General features: G+C 43.1%; 1 protein-coding gene across 1 annotated transcript in view; it reads left to right on the forward strand.

The window, feature by feature from the left end:
• gpc3 (glypican 3) overlaps nucleotides 1-24,669 on the forward strand; it is a 133,526-nt gene that overhangs the window by 80,525 nt on the left and 28,332 nt on the right. Inside the window, exons 4-6 of the mRNA XM_030739471.1 lie at nucleotides 7,236-7,378; nucleotides 7,924-8,049; nucleotides 16,491-16,602. Coding sequence (XP_030595331.1) covers nucleotides 7,236-7,378; nucleotides 7,924-8,049; nucleotides 16,491-16,602 — 381 coding nt within the window. The remainder of the gene's footprint in view (nucleotides 1-7,235; nucleotides 7,379-7,923; nucleotides 8,050-16,490; nucleotides 16,603-24,669) is intronic.

Consider the following 24,669-nt stretch of genomic DNA (forward strand, 5'->3'; position numbering starts at 1 on the left):
TCTTTGTGTGAAGATCAATCGGGAAATAATTTTCAGTCTTTTGGTTTTACGTTCTGATTGAAATGGCAGGTCACATCAGTCAGGTTCACATGAGTAGTAGAGCATTTCCATGATTTTACTAGACATGAGAATTACTTCCAGCTAATTGTTTAACGTCTTTTCTGTTATTGCTGCACCCTCCAAGTGGTGAAGTCCTACGTTTTTTTTTTTTTTTTTTTAAATCTGACAATACAAAGTTTGCCTTTGCTAAACTGCAGCAATGCTTTGATTGTGACCTCATTTCACATCTGGCACTTTTTCCCTGTGATTTTGATTGGCTGTGTGTGGCTCAAAAATCTGTCTGATAACTTTAATGAGACGTTTATGAGGCTTGCTCTGAAGATCTCTGTGCCAATTTTTCTAAAGATTAGGGAGAAAAATTGTGATTTTTTTTTTTCATAAAATCCAATCTGGTGAAAATGCTTTGAACTCTGTTTGTTCCAAGGAGTCCAGCAGTACCTCATTTTTAAAAATTAGGCACGTGGTTTAACTTTGACTGATGGTAGCGCCGGGGTGCTTGAGGTGCAGACATGAGAAGAATTAAGGGACTGTCCACAGTTAATATTCTGAATTTTCAAAACTCATTATTACATGGCTCTGGATGATGCTTAGAGAGGCTGGATTTTAGAAAAAAGGAAAGGAAGAAGATAAAGATGAATAAGAAATGACAGAAACAGCAGTGGGGACTGTGCAGGCTTTTGTTTGTTTAGCTGAGCTTTAATAACAAATGACTAATGCAGTAATTTAAAAATTAATCAAAACCAACTCGGCTTTTAAGTCTAATTCCCTTTCTGGTCATCGCTTGTATGCCGTATAATTATTTATAATATGGATACAAATTTCATTTTGCACAACATCCTTCTCACTAAAGAGCCATTTATCAAATGCTTTCCCCATGCAGGCAATTAGCTCCTCATTGCAGGGGGGCATCTATCACATTTCTTGGACTTGTTTTCCATCTTACTTGAATAAAACATCAGGTCCCAATTTCAGATTTACAAATCCCCCCTCTCTCCACCCGTTTGATCTGCATTGGAACAGTGTTGATAAAATCAAAAACACATCATGCTTTAATAGCTTTTCACAGTCTCTGAATGCTTCAGGAATTGTAGCACTGTGAGTGAGGAGTGTGAAATCCATTTTTCCCACAAGTGTCTCTTTAAGTTTGATTCACAAACAGCTAATGTTTGACTTTAAATTAAACTGTCAGCTGTACACCGTTTTTGGCATTAACGTCCTCAGTTCAGTTCAACAGTTAGTAGCTTGCGTGTTTTAGCACGGAGAGTTTCACCATGGAAGACAATTCCTGTAATCCAGCATCGATCGATGCGCTCACTGGTCCATAAATGCCGTACAAAACTGCTCACATTTCTCACACTTTACCTCTGGCTCAGCAAGTCCCAACCAGGGGGTACATGCACCCCAAGGGGTACCTCCAGAGCTGCCAGAGGGTAAGATTGTAGAGTAGCTCAGCTAATTTGAAAAATATTTTTTTAATGTTCAGTATATACAGTATATATGGGCATTTTCACCAATAAGTCAGCATGCTGGAACTTTTAAATGATGCGTCACCTTTGTCAGTTTTGAAAAATCATACATTAAATTGAGAAACAGCAGTCAGGAGCGCTCATACTGCTAAGACTGCATGGTTGTGGATGTCAGTGGGGGTGCAGGGGATATCTGATCTCAGTTAGCTGCTTTAGAACATCTCTGACACAGTGGATGATAACCATTCAGGTGCCAGAAGGAGGGAGGAGTGACTGGTCCAACATTAGGATGTTTTGTTTTCCATCAAAAATCTCAAAATGGAACATGTTTTAAGCGTTGAAGTGTTTTAACAGTGCTAGCTAATCAAGCTAATCAGTCACCCTCAGTTGTGGAGCTGAGCTGTATGTAATTCCTAAAACTGATTACCACAACAGAGATACGTGGATGTGTGAAATGTTTTGAAAGCGCTCAAAGTTTTGAAGGTGAGCAGAACATTTTCCTGAAACACACAAGAGAGCTACTGAAATCAAGAACCAACAACCTGATCCAAGCAGAGTCGTGCAGTGGGTAATCCACGATTTGATGCGACAGTAACGGAGATTATTTTTAAACTGCAATGTCGTATTATCCTAGTAAAGATTTGTCAGTAACTAGATGTAACGAATGTTTATGTTTCATTATACCAGCCAATATATCGGAATAACTGATTTTTAAATCACAAAATATTGGTATTGGTATTTGTCTTAAAAATCCTATATCAGTCGGGCTCTAAAATAAAGTGTCCAGTCCCTACTTAATTTGTCACATGAAACCAGATACAGTTAGCTCAACAGAAAGGGGCAAAATAACTTGTGTGTCCAAAAGCACTTGCTGACAGGACAGGTTAAAAGATGCCCCCATTTGTAACTTTAACATGTTTGGGAAAAATACCAGTCTTTTCCTCCGAATATGACACTGGATAGAAACCAGAACCAGATCGGTTAGTGCAATAACTCATGTATGGCTGCAGTGTAAAGAGGCAAAACATTTTTCCTGACAAATATGTGACAAATGTGATCAAAATACGAGTCTCTGCATGTGTTTTTCCTCTGAATAAATTGCAAGCGTAACAACACATTTTCCCCCCTAAAGCCATTAGGTTGTTTCTGTCACACTTTCCCAAACTGAAACTCATTTCAAACACAGATAAACATCACAGTTACTGTGCGAGCACAGTAAACCACTACCTTCATAAAATCCATGCCTCTGACCAGAAATCTGCAGATAAGAGCCAGTTATGCACTCTGAGCTAACAGGCTGCTATCATTCTCAAATAAAAACCTAATACGCTGGTCTTTGAATGAGCCCTCAGTCATTGTGGAGTTCTTGCTCATTATAGAGCGGATATCATCTGGAAACATGTCTGTAATAATCACAAACTAAAAGACCACCTACCCCTACAACCTATGTAGCCATGGCTTTATTAAGAGAGACCTGGCAGTTATTATGAAGTCTGTTGTCTGAGCAGAAACCTGAGGCCGGGGCCTTGGGGAAACACTAACCTACATGTGTAGTGAGCTGCACTGTGTGGAAACACAAGCCTGGAAACTTTGTTGGCTCGTGCGCCACAAAAGAGTTCAATATTGTAACACCTAAACTCCACAAGTTGAAATGGTTTACTGAGAGTAATGGATTTGAAATGCATTGTAACAATAACCACAGTAATGGTTAAAATGACATCCACTTTAAAATCACCGGGGGGGCTCTTGAGATCTTTGGCTGTGGCTGTGAGTCAGCCAAAAAAAAAAAAAAGGCTGATTTGAGCAAAACTTTTTTGAATCAGATCTGTCCAACAATATCTTTCAGTCTGGAAGGCTGAATGAAAATTCCTCAATTTCAACCATCTGAAGGTATTACTGCGACAGCCGTGGTATTACTTGTGTTTGACGTGGTGGGACCTTTCTCTTATTTTCACTTCCCTCTGTGAATTAAAAAGGGCCCTGGCTAAAATACGGTTATTAAAAAAAAAAAAAAACTCTGCTGGATCTGCATCAAAATGTGTTCATGTCTGTGTCAGATTATTACTTAATCAAGCAAGACTAGTCTTTGTATGAATGACTTGTCTTTTTTTTCCTAAAGCGTGTAATCTACTATAACAATTTTGAGTGTTTGTTTTTATTGAGACCTGCTTCATTTCTCTGATAGTGCTGCTTTTAGTAAGTCAGTGTTAGGACTTGCTACTTTTGGCAGTAACAAGTAATGTAACTATTTCAAATTTTGCTGCTAAGTGCTCGCTCCCCTGAGAGCATGCACTTAGCAGTAAAATTTGAGGTCAGGTCTCTACCTTACATTATAAAGCACTTTGAGATGGCTGTTGTTGTAGCACCATATGAGTTACACTTCACAGCTTCACGAGTATCACATCATGCTGAACACACATCAGTTATGGATGGTTAATAACCCATAAAATCACTGCGCTCATGCTGTAGTGTCACCGCTCGAGCGGATGAACTTTAAATTATTGGAACGCGGTTTAAACAACTCATTATGGAAGAACGAAGTTTCCACAGAGAGATAATTAAACTGCATGTTATTTTTGGCATTAGTCCACCTATGATTACATTTAATTACATTAAAACATCTTAAGGAACATGCGCGATTTCTTCTGGTTTGAATAAAAGTAGATTAATTTGAGGCTAGATATTTTCATGAGAAGATATAAATGAGATTGACAGCAAAGCATGATTAGTACCTCACATCAAGAGGTTAAAGATGAAGAAGAAGAGGAAGAAGAATAAGAAGAAGGTTTATTTGTATAGGAATGACCAAAAGCAGCATTACCACATGCTTTCTAAGCAATAATAATAATAATAATAAACTACTCTGAGCTGCTCCCTTATTCACCAGGGGTTACCACAGCAGGTAGTGCCGTATGTTTGATTTGGCAGATTTTTATACCAGATGCCTTTCCTGACACAATCCCAAAGGGATTTGTGTCTCCTCCTGGGATCAAAGTGGGAATCTTTCAGGTAAATGTGTAAACCACTAAACTATGGAGCCACTTTCTTTCTAAAGAATACACAAAACAAACAAACAATAGACTTTATACAAAAAAGATTTAAAACAAAAAACTAGGAATAAATTATAAAAACAATTTTTCATATTAATGGAAATGGGCCATGCAAGACTCAATGTCAACATCAAAATAAAAATAAGATAGAGTGTGGCTCCTTAATAAAGAATAAAATGTAAAAGCTAAAAGAGGTAAGCCAATAACGTCAAAGATATAAAATCTATAACAACATTTATGAGAAAGCCCTGCGATATAAATGAGTCTTCAACAGTGATTTAACAGAAGACACTGGGCCAAGCAAGCCGGAGTTCCTCAGGCAGGTCATCCCACACATGTGAGGTGGGAACAGATGACAGGTTCCTGCCTGGAGATCTCAGGATGCACACAGGTTGGTATGGGAAGAGCCGTTTTTGTATGTATTCTGGATCCAGGCCCTGCAGGGCTTTAAAAGCAGTAAGTAAAATCTTAAAATCAATTCTAAAACAAACGAGCAGCCTGTGGAGAGTCATTAAAACTGGCCTTACTGCTGCATTTTGAACAATTTGAAGTCTATTTATTGATTTCTGATTGATTCCTCTTAAGAGACTGTTACAATAATCTAAAGAGGAAATAAAGCTTGAATTTACACAGCCAGGCCAGATTTTTTTTTTTTTTTTTATTGTAATGTGCCTATACAGTGTGCGTGCTGGTGACAGGATGAGGAGGGGGGGGAGGAGAGGGGAGTGCTGACTCAGTCTGTCCCCTGAGCCTTGACTTCTCTGGAACACAAGCATTACTCACTAAATTTTCTCCAGTGTGTTGTTACAGCTGTGCACGGCATTGTGCCATCTTATAACACTGATAGCATCGTCTTTTCTCCTGAAACCGTTTGCTTATTAAAAACTCCTCAGTGGTGATGATGAAAGCAAAAGCCCGATCATACATTTGTCCCAGCCCTGTGTGTAATTCCATTGATTTGTTTGTTATCTTTGCACCACGTTTACACATGCTGAGTGCCACATGGTGCAGGTGTGCAAGTGCATGGAAGTGTGGACTGCGAGCTTTATGTGAGTTGTATTACTGGCCGTCAGCACCTGTCTCTCTCTCTCCCTCGGTGAGGCAGGCTGCCCAGTGCAGATAAAAGTGTGCAGATATTTCTGAGCTCTCACACTGAGGCAGGCTTTATCTGCAGACTCTCCTGTTGGTTGTGTTAGTCCAGCCCTGGGTAATATTAATACCCCACTAATGAGCCCCTTCCTTGAAGAATCCGGAAACAATCGACGGGCTGGGGTGTGGCTGTAAGCGTGCGTCCTGAATCAGTCTCTCCCTTGTGCCACAACTTCCCTACGGCTTCCCGGGAACGCTCAAACAAAAAGCGGAACGCAGCTCCGATCACATTAATCATGGCCTGTGGAAACACCGGCAATTGCTCCAGGCGCACGAGAACGAAAGTATCACACGAGAGGAAGATGCGGAGGGAGAGAGTGGGGTGGCAGAAACAATGAGCTCAAATGTGTGTGCTTGTTATTTCTCCCAAGTACACTGTAGGGAAGATAGCAAGTCAGGGAAGCTGTGTGTTGGTAAATGCCTAGTGCAGGAGAACTCAGCCATTTGTGACTGTCAGGAATGTGTGTGCGTGTGTCTCTGTGTGTGTGTGTGTGTGTGTGTGTGTGTGTGTGTGTGGTTCTTGCACTATCCTTGGATGACAAGGCTGTATTGATTAACCCTGATGATTCTGTGCTGCAGCTGATCAGCATTTCTGTGTCAGCATGCGTCCAATAAATGAGTGTGTGCCATTCCTAAGATATGCGAGTGTTCGCAAAGAGTATATTATGTAGGGGTGTGTGTTTATCATGCTAATGGGATTAGGTGCATTATGCTCAAATGAATAATTGTATGAAATGATTCATTTTTGTTTATGCTGGAAAATCTGTGTGTGTGCATGCATTTCTCGCTCTGTGTGTGTGTGTGTGTGTCTGCGTGTATGTGGCCTCAGTTAGCACCAGATGAAGATGTCCGTTGCTGCTTTATCAGATCCCATCAGTATTCAGCGGCAGTGATGCCAGCCTATTCACTTAAAGGGGAGCTGGGCACAATTAGCTGTTAACATTACATGGCAGAATTAAGCCCGGCCAGTATTCCCCAGGGAAATTAAACCACCGGCAAATCATTAAACCACAAGCTAAACATTAACAGCCATTTGCATTTTTATTGCACCTGAAAAGAATGTGCCAGGTCCATTATCTCTGAGAGACAGAGAGGGACTCCTTATTTATTATTGTTATGTTGTCCCTCATGGAAACACAATGGCATTTATATGGGGAAAGAAGCAGCAAATGAGAGGCCTTATTTTCACGCCGGCGCTTTTGGAGTGTTATGATTACAAATTTGAACAAGGCTGGCAAAGGGTACAATGACTTGTTTGTTATGCAAATCCCACAGCTTTCATCCCTCCCAAAAATAAACAATCCCAAACAGATGACAATTTGCAGAGGGGCTCAGCTGAGTAAGGCCAGCGGTTTGCTATTGACAGGCTCTTAGCGTCTGCAGTGTCACTGCTATTAAGACTTTGAATGAAGAGGCTTAGGAGCAGGAAGTGGGTGCAGTGTAGCACGAGTGGGATGAAGAGGTCTGAGGAACCTAAATCTTCTTTTCTAATCTCCCCTCTCCTGCGCAGGTGAGCGGGATGTGCGGACACACTCCTCAGCGTGCCTCCCGCTCCGTCGGCTCCCCTCCCTCGCAGCCTCCCGCTGACGCCGCAGCCCGCGGTTCTCAGCCTTCATCCTCAGACTCTGATGAGACTTTGGCAGGCCTCCGCAGGTGAGGAAATCAGACGCTGTAATCCAGACCGAGACCTCTTCAGATGATGGAGCGGCACTCTCTCTCTCCAGGGCGCTGCAGGGGCAATATTTTATTTCTGACAGACAAATATTGCCCCTGATGCTGTCGACAGGTTCCCCCCTGCTTCCGTGTGACACTCAGTCTCTCTCCACTTGAGTGTTTTTTTTTGTTTTTTTTTTTAACACTTCTAATGCAGTAACAGGCTTAAATGAACAGTGTAATAATGCCCAGCGGGGCTGCTGGCCTCAGCAGCACAATGGCCAGATTAATGTCAATTAGGAATAGAGACACTGCTTATTCTGGCCTCTTTTATTCTCTCCTTCTCCAGGGGGATCTAATCAAGTTGCTTTCAGTGCTATCAAGCTGAATTCCCTCTCTTACACTTTCTCTCCCTCCTTCTTTCCTTCCCTTTTCTGCTTTTGGACAATTCCTGCTCCTCTTATTTTGGTGAATGTTATATTGATATTAACTAAAGTTTTGAATCTTTGTCTCTGTCTGTGTTGAACATTTCCTTCCTACTTTAGGGAGTTCATAACCAGCCTGAGAGGCTTCAGCTCCTTTTATAGTGGTCTCGGGGAGGCGTTATGCAGTCGTGAGCCCGCTCCAGCGAACCACTCCCTCTGCTGGAACGGGCAGGAGATGACAGACAGGTAAAGTAGGGTCTCATTTGTTTGAAATTACCAGCTAGAAAATGCACTGCAAACTGCAAATCCACACTTCACAGTCAGCTCAGGTTTATTGGCTCTCTAAATGATCGGTTACACAAACACTTTCCTCTGAGTCTTGATTTCCCAACCCTCCAGCTTCACATCTAGGAGTGTAGGTGAATTGAAGGGCGAGTTTTCCCAGAGCTGATGAGCTTCCCACATGCACCCCCACCGCCACCTCACCCACTGAGCGTGAGTGTAAATCTTGACTTTGGCTCTATGGGATGTTATTAATGTCAGGCACGCTGTCACCTTCTTCTCGCTTAGTTAATTGCCGTTTCGATCGCTCTCTCCTCCTTCATCCAGCGTCTCCTGTGCACCCTGCAGAACAGCATTCGGTTTCCACAATATTTCATTTCACCCCTGTCCTTTGGCTTCACACATCACAACTTCTCTCCTTCTGCCTGCACCGTCAGCTGGCCCCAATTTCAATTTGGCTCAGATAGTTACAGATATCACAGGTTTTTTTTTTTTGGGGGGGGGGGGGGGGGGGGGTCTTTTAAATTATGTGTGGAATTAAATCAACGTAGATGCACAAGTTTTAGAATAAAAGCACTGCGGCATGTTTTAAATCTTGTTCCCGAGGAGGACTGAGAATAAGTTCAGAGCTTCCTTCAAACTCGACGAAACAGAATTTGTCACAAAGATATAAAAGAGACTGAGTCTGAGGATGAGACATCAGGCTGGCAAGGGGGCAGAGCTGTCCTGAGGGGATGATTACAAGCTGGACCAAACAGTGTGATAGGAGGGTGCAGAGAGGCAGGAAAAGGAGACACAATGATGGAGAGATTACAATGTCTTGCGGCAAGCAATTCTCCATGTCACCTGCGAGGGCATATGTCTACAAATTCACTGGGGTACATTTTCACTCTGAGATTTGTTCTGGATCATCTTCCATTATCTCCTGAGATAGGACATTCTTCAGAGCCAAATGTGGCATTCATTCAGGGTATTGTCTCACGCAGATAAATTTAGACCGGGTGGGTAGGGAGGATAAGCACTGGAAGGGTCGGGTACTGAATGTCTCTGATACTTGAGGAGTGATCTTTGGAGCTAAATGAGGCGCCTTTTATCAGCCGTGTTTACCATCACACCTGGAAGCCAGATCAGAGGAGTAACACTTTTCACCACATCAAAGGGCATTACAGCGATAACTGTGATAAAAATGTAATGCCGTATCAACTCAAAACATTCCTCTTTTGGATCTAATGACAGCATAAATTCACGTGTGTGTGATAAGTGATTACAGATAAGATTCAGTGTCAACCGTGAACATTTTGGGAACATGAAAATTAAGATGGAGAGGTCAGAAAATGGAAAATCATTGTCATTTCTAGTTGAGCTTATTCTCTGACTTTTTTTTTTTTTGACAAAGCACTGGGACTGTCTTTTATGTTTTGTCCTAAATTCATATTTCATTTGAGCTTTGCTTTGCTAAAAGAATTCATAGTTAAAGACAACTTCAACTGCATATCACAAAGGTGGCTTCGCCCATATGTAAAGGGCAATAATTCAGTCTTTGTGTCAGTTTTGTCTGTGCATTTTTCTTTTTTACATGGATGGTGCACACTGGCCAGTATGAGTGTAAATGTTTCATCGCTATATACTGTATATAAAAGCTTGGTGCAGCCACTGTGATGTCACCTACTGCTTTCTGGACTGTGCATTTCAAAGCTAAACTTAGATTTTCAGCTGCTGCCATGTTGATTTTTGCAGGCAGAAATAACCACATTTGGACCAGAATGATAGCAGCCAGAGTGAAAGGGAAGGTTTACAAGATGGCAGTGAGACCTGCTATAGTGTATTGGTTTGGAGACAGTAGCACTGATAAAAAGACAGCAGACTGAGCTGAAGATTTTCACTGGGAGTGACCAGGATGGACAAGATTACAAATGAGTACATCAGAGGGACACTCAGGTTGAGCAGTTTGCAGACAAAGTTAGAGAGGCAAGGCTAAGATGGTTTGGGCATGTGCAGAGGAGGGATAGTGGATTTATTGGACAAAAGATGTTGAATATGGAGCTGCCAGGCAGGCGGAAAAGAGGAAGACCACAGAGAAGATTCAGTGATGTAGTGAAGGAGGACATGCAGAGGGTTGGTGTGACAGAAAAGGATGCTAGGGATAGGCTGAGATGGAGACAGATGATCCACTGTGGTGACCCTAAAGGGAGTAGTAAGAAGAAGAAAGGATGAGAGGATAGAGTGCTAAGTTATCAGCTTGGTTAGCAAGCTGCATCTGTAAATTGTATGGGTGCATTGCACAGACACACATACACTCTTTTGCCAAAAGTATCCACTCAGCCACCCAAATCATTGAATTCAGGTGTTCCAGTCTCTTCCACGGCCACAGGTGTATAAACCAAGCACCTAGGCATGCAGACTGCTTCTACAAACATTTGTGAATGAATGGGTCGCTCTCAGGAGCTCAGTGAATTCCAGCGTGGTACTGTGATAGGATGATACCTGTGCAACAAGTCCAGTTGTAAAATTTCCTCACTACTAAATATTCCACAGTCAGCTGTTAGTGCTAATGATTGGGAATGATAGCAACTCAGCCACAAAGTGGTAGACCACTTAAAATCACAAGAGTGGGGTCAGCAGATACATAGGGTGCAGAGGTCACCAACTTTCTGCAGAATCAGTCACTACAGAGCTCCAAACCTCAGATTAGGTCAAGAATAGTGCATAGAGAGCTTCATGGAATGGGTTTTCATGGCTGAGCAGCTGCATCCAAGCCTTACATCACAAAGTGCAATCCAAAATGTTGGATGCCGTGGTGTAAAGCACGCCACCACTGGACTCTGGATGTGTTCTCTGGAGTGATGAACTCTTCTCCATCTGGCAATCTGATGGATGAGTCTGGGTTTGGTGATTGCCAGGAGAACTGTACTTGTCTGACTGCATTGTCCCAAGTTTAAAGTTTGGTGGAGGGGGGATTATGGTGTGGGATTGTTTTTCAGAAGTGAAAGGAACTCTTAATGCTTCAGCATACCAAGACACTTTGGACAATTATTAATGGGATGACCCCTTCCTGTTCCAATGTGACTGCACACCAGGGCACAAAGTAGGTCCATAAAGACATGAATGAGTGAGTTTGGTGTGGAAGAACTTGACTGGCCTGACCTCAACCTGCTAGAACACCTTTGGGATGATTTAGAGCAGAGACTGTGCTTCTGCAACAATGGTCAAAAATTCCCATAAACACTCCTAAACCTTGTGGAAAGCCTTCCCAGAAGAGTTGAAGCTGTCATAGTTGCAAAGGGTCGGTCAATATCATATTAAACCCTGTGGATTAAGAACGGGATGTTAAGATTAAGATTAAGATAGTGTTTATTTGTCACATGCACAGTTATACACAGTACAATGCACAGTGAAATGTATTTTGTACCTGCAACCATATATACACACACATATAAATAAGAAGAATAAAAATAAAAAAAAGTAATTCACACTATACACTATACTCTATATACTATACACTATACACACTTTTATAAATTATAATATTTACACTGTGCAATAATGGTCCAGTTAGGGCTCAGAGTTGAGCAGACGGATGGCTTGTGGGTAAAAACTCTTCTTCAACCTTTCAGTCTTAGCCCTCAGGCAGCGGTAACGCCGGCCTGATGGGAGCAGGGAGAAGAGAGAGTGTCCGGGGTGGCTGGGCTGTTTTAGGATCTTCATGGCCCTCAGCCTGCACTGCTTGGTGTAAATGTCCTGCAGGTTGGGGAGGGTGGTTCTGATGGTCCGTTCAGCTGAACGAACCACCCTTTTTAGGGCCATGAAGTCCTGCTTGGTGCAGTTTCCCATCCAGGTGGTGATGCTCCCACGCATGATGCTCTCGATGGTGCAGGTGTAAAAGTTCCTGAGCACCTTGAGTGGGAGCTTGAAGTCTCTCAGCCGCCTGAGGAGGTAGAGACGCTGTCTGGCCTTCTTCACAGTGATGTTTATGTGATGAGTCCAGGACAGGTCCTGTGAGATGGTCACTCCCAGGTATTTGAAAGTGTCCACTCTTTCCACCTCAGCACCACTGATGACAAGTGGATGGTAGTCCCTCTGCTGCTTCCTGCTGAAGTCCACGATCAGTTCCTTCGTTTTGCTGACGTTAAGCAGGAGGTGGTTCTCCTGGCACCAGTTCTCCAGGCGGGAGACCTCTCTCCTGTAGGCTGTCTCCTCATTGTGGGAGATTAGTCCCACAACAGCAGTGTCGTCAGCAAACTTGATGATGACGTTGGACTCTGACGTGGCCTCGCAGTCATGGGTGTACAGTGAGTACAGCAGAGGGCTGAGCACACAGCCTTGGGGGGATCCAGTGTTGAGGGTGAGGGAGGATGAGGTGAGTCACTCAAGTTCATATGTGTGTGAAGGCAGGCGAGCGAATACTTTTGGCAGTATAGTGTAACTGCTAATTAGTGCTAAAAAATAGACAGTGAAACTGAAGTACAAACTTCTTGTATGTTCTGTAACAGAAAAGAATAATATTTGTCAGATAATTCCATTGAAATGCTGCAAAAGGCAGCAAGAGCATAAACACAGAGAGTCCAATTTACTGACTCTGATTGGTGGAGGTGAGCTCTAGGTCACAGCCAGCAAGTGGCCACTATAGGAATTGGAGTTTTTTGACACTTTAGAACTCAGTTTTCAGCCTCAATGGTTGCCACATAGTCCATACGTACTGTCATCCTTTGGCAGTCTGTTAAATTATTTATAGGAGTCTTAAGAGTCTACAGTACAACAGCCTAATGGGAATGTTCTTAATTTTTAAGGTGTACAGCAAAAAAAAAATTATAAAATCTGGTGATACTTGAAGGTGATGAAAGCTAAAGTATCACCAAAAGTGGTTCCACTCTGAGGAAAACACGAGTTTCCTTAGCAGATTTCACCCCATTGTTATTTAACCAGGATTCCCAACTTTTTAAGGCCAGGGACTCATTACAGGGAAGAAAAAAATCTCCCAGAACTATTCACTCCACCCCCCAAACATTAACCTCATGGGTTAAAGCTAAAGCAATGTGATCCTCATAGTCAGTATCATGTTCTGTCTGTGCATCTAGGGTAACTAAGCCAAATTTCACAGTAATCCATCCACAGTTGCTGAGGAAGTTCAACCTGGAGTAGTGGACTGACCAAGAGACAAGTTTCAAGAAAACATTAAAGGGGGATCATTATACTTTTATGTACACTGCTCAAAATATTAAACGAGCACTTTTTAATCAGAGTATAGCTACAAGTCAGATAAACTCCTGGGATATTGATATGATCAGTTAAGTAGCAAAGGGGGTTGTTTATCAGTTTCAGCTGCTTTGCTGTTAATGAAATTAACAACAGGTGCACTAGAGACAACCCCCAAAACAAGAATGGTTTTACAGGTGGAGGCTGCTGACATTTTTCTCTCCTCATCTTTTCTGAATGTTCTAGTTTTGCATTTGGCTATGGTCAGTGTCACTGCTGGTGGCATGAGGTGATACCCGGACTCTATAGAGGTTGCACAGGGAGTCCATCTCCTCCAGGATGGCACGTCAATACGTCCCATTGCCAGAAGGTTTGCTGTGTCTCCCAGCACAGTTTCAAGAGCATGGAGGAGATTCCAGGAGACAGGCAGTTACTCTAGGAGAGCTGGACAGGGCCGTAGAAACTTACAAGCACGTGGGGGCCATACAAATTACTGATTATCATTTTGAGTTGATGTAATGAAATTTCGACAAAATGTTCTAGCGTGCTGCATTTTTTTCACTTTGATTTTCGGGCATATCTTTAAATTCAGCCCCCTGTATGTTGATAATTTTCATTTCCATCAAACGATGTGAATCCTTTCATTCCTAACACATTACTCAGTCCACACCAGTACAGATATCCAGCAGGATTTCTTTTTCCATTGAGCTCTGATGTGTTTTCAAAGTGTTCCTGTAATTTTTTTGATCAATGTGTATAGTACCAGACAAGAGTTTGGACACCCTCACAGTGGGTGAGTGTGTCCAAACTCTAGACTGGTACTGCATATACTGTTACAGGGGTGGATACTCATGTTAAAAGTGGTCAAAGTTTCAATTAATGACTTCAGCATATGTACAAATAATCCATGTCAGCCATAAGCTCAGGCCTCAGACTGCTTTAAACACGTTGAAGACTTTTTTCTACTCTTTACTCTCTATGATGTAAATTAAGCAACTCCGCTCACCTGCTGTTTAAACCTGTCCTTTACGAGGGGCAGCCGATTGGAAGAGAGTTAGCTTAAGCTGCCTTAAAGGAAAGGGAAGGATTAAGGAATAATATGAATTATGTTGAACCCTGAATCATGCAGAGCTACTGTAGTAGAGTCCAGGAATAAAAGTATGGAGCTTGAAATTAGCATAATAGGCCCTGTTTAACATTAAAGTCCAGCCACTTACACCCACCCACAACGCGGCCCACTGCAGCTCTTTTTATGAGATCTGAAACTTGTGTTTGCTCAACATGACAATAAGTCAAAAGAACAGTAACAACCACGCTGTTAACACACCACAGAAACTGACCTCTGCCCTGTCTTCACGTGTGGACCTGGATGTGTGATCCATCAGGTGGTGTGAAGAGTGTCAGGCTTCCTCACCTGGACTCTCTCTTTGTCCCTTCAACTTGTATTGTTTATTCTAGTGCGAGAGGTGGCAGTCTCATCCCGACTGGACCTAATGGCGTGGTAATTGGTGTTAGATTAGATTAAGTCATCACAAATGTGAGCTGATCGGATCGGCTCTGCTGGCAGCAAACAATAACACAAACAGGATTGGATAACGAGACGAGAGTCAACAACTGAGACTATCAGCAGCGAAAAATAGTTTAATGGCAATACACGCTAAATTATATTGTGGTAAAATTATCTGACAGGCACTTATCATGTGAAACATTAACCTGCCTCAGCTTCTTATCCTCACTCAAAATCTCCCTCTCCTAATCCTCCCTCCTCTAACCATATTTCCTCTTTTCCTCTGCTTAATTGATCACACGTTTTTCCATTATTCATGTGATAATTAGCTGCAAAGAAGGGATGAGATCACGGATAATAAGAAGAATAAATAACTGGGGAAATGTAATTTGAGTTTAATGAAAAGTCTGACTTGGAGGAGAACGGAAGACTGATGAAAAGAGGTGGCGGCTGAAAGGTGTGTGTGTGTGTGTGTGTGTGTGTGTGTGTGTGTGTGTGTGTGTGTGTGTGTGTGTGTGTGTGTGTGTGTGTGTGTGTGTTTGGGGGGGTGCGCTCAGGGCTGATTCACAGAGAGAGAACAAAGGATGACCTCATACTTTACACAGCTACACACACAAACACATATATTTTTTTCAAGGCCCTTTTTGCTCTTGCTGATCTTCTATAATAATTTTCCCACTCTGGCCCATTTGTCCTTCATCTTTTCAACATTTACGACAACACACAGATGACATTTACACTGCAGTATGACATCCAGTCTCACCAACACTCATACCACTGCAGCAAAGATACAGTATGTCAAGCCCTGACTCAAGTTCACCTAAACGTGCTTGTCTCAGTCACGCAGAATTAGCCTGTCTCCTCCGAGCTACGAGGAGCGTGTGGTGGGAAGGGGTTAAATCCTAGGACTGTCAGAAGTGAAAAAACACCTGCAGGAAAGTCTGAACATGAAAGACAACAGCTGTGGAGAAATCTACCTTTCAGACACACCAGCCCCTCCTCTCGATAACGTACACAAGTGTAAACAGAGCAGCATTTCCTCAGTCGTGCACTGAGACATGTAAGAACCTGCCTGTGGGCTGGTTCTCCCTAAATATACCCTCAGAGCTCGAGCAGGACAAAAATACATCTCTGCTAATGTTCCCTCATTAACTTCAAATGATTAAAAAGTCACTAACTGAGCAGATAATATGCATGAAATTAATCAGCAGCCAAACTTTGCATGATAGTTAAAGATCTTTGAGGATGTTGCCGCCCCCTGGAAAGACTTAAAATGTCAGAATATGAAGTATGTAACAGCCTCCTCTCTCTGGAAAGTAGATGCCCAAGTTAAATTTATCTTATAATGTGCGTGAGAAGGATGATGCAGTCTTTAAACATCAAATATTAGAAAAATATGAAGCCGCCTATAAATTTATAGCTGTAACTTCTCTGGTGAGAGAAAATTTGTCCTTTACTCAGAGCTCATTTACAAAATGAACGTTCCAGCTCTGCAGACTGGCCATGAAACTAAAATTCAGAAGACCTGCGATTCATCTTATCAACACTAGATGGTGATAAACACCCTGTTCATCACCCAGTGATGGAGCAATGGTCATTTCATAGTGCCTTCCACAAAGGTAGCTTGCCCTGATGTCCCTGAAGCCCTTCAGAAAGTTTCAGCATTCATTTTATTTATTTGAACATTTTCTTCCCGTCCTTTCAGGTATCCTGGGCCTGGCCTAAAACGGCAGCACCCCAGCTCAGAGTCTAGGAGCAGCAAGCCTCCCGAGCCGGTCATCAGCCAGATCATAGACAAACTCAAACACATCAACCAGGTGAGCTGTGCTATTTTACATCTTTTATGATTATAGCGTTACAGCTGCCCTGAACTCTGTGGAGAAGTGGAATAGTTCACCTTCCCATTAGTTTCACATCTCGACTCAGAGTTGGACACTGATTTCCAAGCTGCTGGAAGGCCCTGCTCTGCAGCTCCTGTGGGGGTCAGCACAAGCCAAGTAAAGATGCTAAACCAGGATGCTTTGTTTACCTGTTTTTAAGTTGATATCACCATATTACTCTTTTTGAACATAGTAAAACACTTTTGACTGGAAACTGTTGAATATCACGTCTCTCACCTGCTCAAAAAAAAAAAAAAGCTCTTCCTGGACACGAATTCACCCACATAGCAGCCAGAATATGAAAGGGTGTATGTCCTCTATCAACAAAAGGCCCAGCTGTCATCAAGGCTGAAACACCCATTTTTTTCCCCCACCACTTCCACTGGCATGTAAACCACCTTTGGAGCAGGCTGGCTTTGTGCAGAGATGCAGGATCGAACTCATGTATCAGCCCACAGATCTGCCGGCACTTCCTGGTTCTTGGTGGTTGCACTTGTAGCTGTCAACGCTTCCAGCTGACTACCTCCACCCCCTCCCACATGCATATACACATGTGTGTATTTGAGCTTTAGGGGGTTGCAGACCCGACTGGGTAGATTCCCTCCGTTAAAAAAGATCTAAGAAATACCTACGGACCCTTCTCCACTCCCCGCTGACAATCAGAGACCCTCAAGAAAAAAAATTCAGAGGGCTTTGGATTGAAAGGATGTAACCTTATCATTTACTTTTGCAGTATTACTTCATTCGTATGTGCTAAATACCTCCTGCTGCCTTCAAAACGCCATCATCCATGATTCATCCTGGCTCTAGATATGTTATGCAGTTTAAATGATCATTCCTCTCTAAAAACATGAGCCTTATTTTTTTTAGCTTTGGCCATTTTTTTTCTGTCACTTATGAAGACATTGGACTCACCAGAGAAATGTGCTGACGTCCACTGGGGGAAGAAAAAAGACAGCTGTTTAGCCAGATTCTCATAACCATTTTATTTGGTGCTAAAACTAAAAGAAAGCATAAAGTGTCAATAATAATCCCTCAGTGCACAAGAGGGCTGCGTGCAAACACAACCAGGATGTTGGTCTGTAGACTGGGATGGATGTTTTGTGTAATAATTTTACACAAAACATGTTTCCAGTGACAGGAAATTTGTGTGAAATCAGTGTGATCGCCTGACCCTGCATTTCTTGCCCTTTCAGCCTTCTTCTGACCAATTTTGCGCGCTATTATTTTAAGTAGGAACAGGAAGCCAAAATTAGCTAAATAAAAGCCGAGCTGCAATAAACCTGAATTATCCTTTAAGCTTAAAAACACAGGACATACTTTTTAATGTAATAAGCCTTTCAAAACTTCCTGCATCGACATGGATAAACAATTGTAGCCATATGATTACAAGCAGAGCCGCTGCAGTGCAGACTGTTTACCGCGTGGATCCAGTTCCTGATAGGCTTTTGATGAGATTTTGCAAGAAATTGCAGTTTAGTGAAATCACTGTGCTCATTGTGTTACAGACATTGAGAAGCATGAACACAGTCAAATCAGATGTTCTCAGTAAACCAGTTCTCATTTCTAATTGTGCTGACGATGTGGTAAACATGTGGACGTTTACGGGTTTTTGATCCTGTTTATTTAAATGATTAATATTTATGCAGAATGACCATTCACGAGGGAGCTTTTATTCTCGTATCTGATGACCATGCAGCAAGAGTCAAACGTGTTTCTGCTTTGGCTCTCCTTCCCTTCAGATCTTGACTTGAATGGGTTGGATTAACATCTGACAAAAGGACGACTGCACTTGATTGCATATTTTACGTGCAGTAAAACTGTTCATGGCTCACAGCCATGCTCCCCCCCCCCCCTTTTTTTTTGTGCAAAAATAGGATTACCCTCATGTTTTTTTTTAACAAATCACCATTATACTAGGGTGCGTAAATGACAGGAACACCTAGTAATATTGTGCAATTCATTGCAACAGTCCTGCAGGAAATTAGCCCACTGGGAAGTTTACAGTATTGGAATTTTTCTGGGAGGAAGATAGCTCACTCAAGTTTATCTTAGTGGTAATTTATAATTTTCTTGTATCAACTCTTGTCAAAACATATAATATAAATTTTCATTTGTAAAATTACTTTTGTTTCAGTTATTATTGCAGCTCTGAGACTCAGTATTGTTTTGCACAATGACCGTGCTCATATGCACAATGCACAGTTGCCTGATGAACATCTAGTATCCAAACAGTGCAAGTAAATGTATTGTTGCAAGTTAGTGTGCAGCAGCAATGGCTATGATAACGTGGTTATAGATGCAGTGTTGTCACTGTATTAACTGGGCATGTTAGAATTTGCAAATTACTGGACCTCAACCTATAAACTGGTCCAGTAATGTTAATAATGGCCATTGACTCTAGAATAATTTGGTATATAGAGGAGTTCATGTGCCTAGGTCCTGTGGCTGCACAACAAGCCCAAATCATCACCCCTCCAACACTGCAACAGCTTGACAGTTGTGATGAGGTGTTTGTGTTTGGTTTTTACAAATGTGGCTGTGTGCTTTATGGACAAACATCTCCACTTTGGCCTCATCTGTTCAAAGGACATCATTTCAGATGTCGGATGCAGTCATGCTGCCAGGTTTTTTTTGTAGAGAGAAGACACTTTCTCCTGACAACCCTTCCAAACAAACCATACTTGTTCAGGATTTTTTCTATTAATACTGTCATGAAGTTTAACATTTAACATGCTCGCTGAGCCCTGTGGAGTCTGAAGCTCTTGGGTGTTTGTTTTTTTTTATTTGCCATTTCTCTGAATAACTGTCCACTCTGACCTTTGCTGAGCTGTCCACACATGATACAGACCAGAAAACTTCTGCTTTTATAGAGGTGGTCACACTTGCTGATGATCAGTTAATCTGCTATTACTTACAGTTCATCACAAGGGAGGACATGGATGTCTGATTTAGTGGCAATCCATCCACTAGTGGCTGGATTGGTGATGCTGTGTACCAGCATCACCATACCCAGAGCCACACTCATAATATATCTGAAAAGGTATCAGCCAATAGGGAAGGATAAGCCCCTCTTCAGCAGAGAGGCACCACTTTAAATATACTTTATAATCCTGCTAAATGTTTATTGACTATGCATGGTATTTCATGGTCCTGCTCTCTGCTCACATATTGTAAACAACCACTGAGGGCACCGGAGAAAGTGATGTTGTTTCGTTAAAAGCAGTTTTACAAGGTCTCCGCCTCCCCGCCAGTTGAAAGACCACCAGCTCCAGATGATGCAGGGCTAAAAGCAACTAATTAACCATGTGATATGAAAGAGCGGGGCCGTGGCTCACAGATAATTACTTTCATCTGCCCTGTTTATATGCAAAGTGTATGAGGACAGGCCAGCAGTGAGATAGTAATGTTGTGTAATGGTCCAGGAAGGCAAACAGCAGAGTGCCACGTTGATTAAAACCTCCAGTATTCGTGGTGTTGCCTGTGTGGCGATCATGTTCAGATGAATGTGTGCATTTAAAGTCCTGGATATGCATTCAGCTCTGCATGCTGGACAGGGGTCACTTGCATACAGTCCTTTACATAAGGCTCTATTCTCCTGCACAAGTTTTCCATTTGAATGAACATTATTCTCCTTTTGGCTGGAGCAATGAACACGAGCAGTGCTTCTTCCAGCCTGTACTGACCCACTTTCAAAAAGCGAATCAGTCCCAGACCGCAGTATGTAAGACTATGTCATAAAATATAGGGGCTACACTCTCCAACAGTGAGGGGAACTTGGGACCCATCCAAAAAATCTACTTCCTTCCAACTTTAATCCCCCTGATGTTTCATTCCTCCATTCCTAAGTGCTCCGTGACGATGGCCCTGCGAAATGAAACTATGCAGCGGAAATGTGTCATTTCTCACGTTGTCAGTGTTGATCAGAGTATCAGCTGATATAGAGACAGTTTGGCAAGGGGACCCCTTGCCTTTGTGCCTCTGTGAGGCTAAACTAAACACAATAAGGAAAGAAGAATTCAGAGCCCGTCGCCTCAGCTTATAAAACAGCGTTTTCTCACGCCTCAAGCAGTTGATGTCATGACTGAGCCGTAGCCAAGTTTAAAGTGAGCTGCACAATATAAATGGGTGAGGAGAAATGGCTTCTCCTTCAGTTATTGCTTCTTGACTTGGAATCTTTAAACAGTGCAGGGCTGCGAGGAGCCACGGACATTTTTGTGCATGCAAACACTGTGTAACAAATTCCCGTGTGAGGTCCTGTCTGTATATGCAACATGAGCCGATAAAGACAAGAGTACTTCAGCACACTCTCCCCGGCTCTAACATCAAGTTGGTGATAATCTTTGATGCCAGACTGACGAGTCTTCTTCGTTTTCTCGCTGAGAGGTGGACTGCGTGAACGTGACTCTGCATTAGCGCTTTCGTTTTTCGTTGAGTTCCCGTGTGGAGGGACATAACCGGAGTTAGCGCTCTTAAATTAGAACATATTATCTTGATGATGTGTTCTTGTTCTGGGGGGGATTAGTTTGTTTTCTTCTGAACATCTGTTTAACTTCCCAGCATATCAAGTTTCTCCTCTGAACAACTAATCTGGCAGGAGATGGTTGAGCTAGTGGCAAAATAGAGCAATTATGTGATTGGTCTTTGATTACAGAGCGTTTCATTTGTCAGATGAGTTTGCCATTTGGAGGGTCAGACCTCCTGGGATTATTCCGACAGCCCCCCCTTTTGACTGCATGACACTCTTTGGAGAGCTTAAATTTGGAATACATCTTTTATGAATCAGCTCCATTAAAACACAGCTGTTTGATCTGACACTGTTATAATTACTCTGTAATTTGAAAAATAATATCTTCACATTGCGAGCCAAAGCTTTTATTTTCAGCCGTTTGAACATTTTAGATTTGACTTCCATCGTTCTCCATCCTTCCCTGTTCATTTCAGTTCTTTCCATCTCCCCAGCTGTGCTGAGTTGTGTGTGACAGACTACAGCGCTGTCGCCCTTCCCTCACTCAGCCCCCACCTTCTATCCCTCCTCTAAACCCCTAAGATCCCCCCCGCCCCCACTCACAGCTTCCCAGACTAATTGAAGCCAGAACCTGGGAAAATCCTGCAGGTAGGACAGGAATCCAGGGTGGAAAATAAACCAGATCCCGAGCGCCACAAATTCCATCACGCAGTCTCACTTCCTCCGAGCCACCAGAGCCTGGGCTCCATGCGCTTGACACCTTGTGCGTGCTCGTACAGAATACACTCTTTGATATATAACTCACAGAAACACTTAGGCTGAAACAGTGAGCACACTTGTAATAATTAATTGTGGACATATTCCAGCTCATATACAGCAGAGATATATATTCATACATATGGCTGTGGAATAAAGAAACCCTTGACTGAATGCATACAGAGCTATGTGCATTGTTACAACAGTAAAGATAAAGTGGAAGCTGCTCCGTGACAGGGCAGCATGCAGTGGCCTTTTCCCTACAGGGTATGCTTACAATCAGACACTGTGGGTGTCAGACTAGGCCTGCTGTTTTGTAAACTTACACTTGCTAACCTAGTCATTATGCTCACTCCAGTCAAAGAGACTGACTTCTGTTTGATGTTATTTACCGAGGGTTTCTGAAGTGTTATTTAATATATGCCCTCAGGGACTCTGTCCTCTCGCCCTGCTCGTTTTTATGTATGTGAGGTACGACAGCTCAGAAAGCAGAGAGGAAAGAGGGCATGCTATGTTTGTGAGCGGGTATAAGCCATGAGGGGTTCTTTAAATGAAGTGTGACACCTGGTGTAAACCTCTGAGGGGCTGCAGGGCGTTTGTGCGGGCAGAGTTGGTCCCCCTGTTAGGGCACCGTGCATGCATGTTATCCTTTTGTTTTCCCGGAGACTTATGACTTCACGGTAAGTTTAGGATTTGAGCAGTTATGGCTTCTTAACTTGAGAAATCCAAGCAACAGATGCCACCCCCCACCCCTCAAACACACACACACACACACACACACACACCCTTCTGCCCTACCCTTCTCCCCTGCTGACTGTGAGGTCAGACAGAGCATGTGAGGGCCCTTTTCCTCCCAATTAGTCTGCCTGCTAATGAGTCCCAACCATCCTTTATACCACTGCCATCCATTCCTCCTTACCTCCACTTCTTTCTCCCTCCATCATTGCCCCCCCCACCCCCAACCCAAAATCAATCCTGAGGCCCATCCCGTGCCTTTGCTCCCACACCACTACCACCCCACTGGGTGTAATGATCACACAGCCGGCTTATAAAAACCCTACAGCACAACACAGGCACTGGCCATGCTGAGCAGGAACACCAGTGTGGGGTATTTTTACCTGTGACTCTGAGCTCAGTGCTGTTTTTAATTCTCTTGAACTAATTTTTCTTTGCTGATTTTTTGCTTTTTTTTTTTTTTTTTTAAACTGTCAGGGAGCCGGACAGCTGAGTCTTCCTGCTGCATTCTCACACTTGGTGTCACTGGGCACAGTCATATGTTGCTGTGTAACAGGATACCTCCCTGTAGAGGTCACAGGTCACACTTCCTGTTTCCTGTTTCTGCTAGGTCATCATAGGGTCTTATCCATCAGGGGTCAGAGACCTCCTCTGTTCGTCCTCCGCCTTTTGTTTGGGATGGCAGTGCTCTGGGGGCCACAACTCAGTTGAGGTTCCTTGCTGGACCTGTCAAAGTGTCAGCATTCCCAAATTTTTATCATTCCCTCTCATGCTCTGTGGCTTTTCATCTTGCGAGACCCCTATAGCTTTGCGGTTTGTGGCAGTTCTTTGTCTCTTCTAGCACCTTCAGTTCTCCCCGTGCTTCTGCTAGAAGCCAAGCTGGCCTACAACACATCAGCTGATTGCAGCTCACACAAGTATAGCTCCTCCACCCTTTATTATCCGCTTACCCCGGTGAACGTCCGTCGATTCCCACTAGGTGTGATCATGGGACATGCAGCGACAGTCTGCTGATGTCGGAATGGAGGATTTCTGAGCAACACATGACTCTGGAAGCACGGCGATAACGTGTAAAGCAGACGGGCAGCAGACAAAAAGAGACTGTCTGACAGGGTGTAATCTGATTTAGCAACCAGCGGCCTGAGCAGGAATGAGACTTTTTAAACTATTAAACCCCATACAGACAATCAGGCACATTCACAGACATAAGTCAAGATTTTCATTTGGTTAGCCTCAAAAAAGATTGAAAATTGCTGTCATACCAGATATATTTACTACTGGAGGGAGTTAACCCTCCGCAATCATGCGCCGCCTTGATCTGAGCATGTTGGAAAACAAAGTTTTTCGCTTCTAAAACATGAACAGTTTATTGTACATCGATTAAATATCAGAGAAGCCCCTGCCAACATCATCTAAACATCCACTCAGGATTCAGTCCAAACTAAGAAGTCTGGAAATAGGGTTACAGGCTAAGGTGGAGCAGAAACACTCCCAGTTTAATGCAGGACTGGAGAGCTGCTCCTTTTTTTTTCCCCCTGCGTGTTCTGTTTCCGACTGGAATGAACATCAGGAAATTAATTTTGTCTGCATTAACTGTCTGAGGCTGAGCTCCCGTTGCGTGACATACTGGACCGTGGACAGATAGAGGGAGACAGGAGGGTGAGGGGAGAAGAAACCGGGAAGAATGAGACAGCGCTGGTCCTCCTCCTCCTCTTTACATTTCACATTCAATAAAAGTTGAGTAACGAGTCGAGGGGAGCGGGTGGGAATGCACGCCGACCCGAACGCCGCTCTGCCTGCTGTGGAGCTTTCCATGACTCACTCTGTGGAAAGTGCCTCCTGTCATTCCTCCGTCTGTCTGTCTATCTGTCTCTACTCTCCCATGATGTGCCTCATTTATTTCCACTCTCATGCCGTTTCGCTCCAGGCTGCAAGCTCTGAACAAGGATATCTGCCAGCGTGATAGAAACACAGCAGCTCACGGGACATGTGCGGATTAGATGCAAGGAAAGTCCATTTCCTTCATTTATCAAGAAAAATAGGCT

The sequence above is a fragment of the Archocentrus centrarchus genome, chromosome 10, assembly GCF_007364275.1.
Source record: "Archocentrus centrarchus isolate MPI-CPG fArcCen1 chromosome 10, fArcCen1, whole genome shotgun sequence".
NCBI lineage: Eukaryota > Metazoa > Chordata > Actinopteri > Cichliformes > Cichlidae > Archocentrus > Archocentrus centrarchus.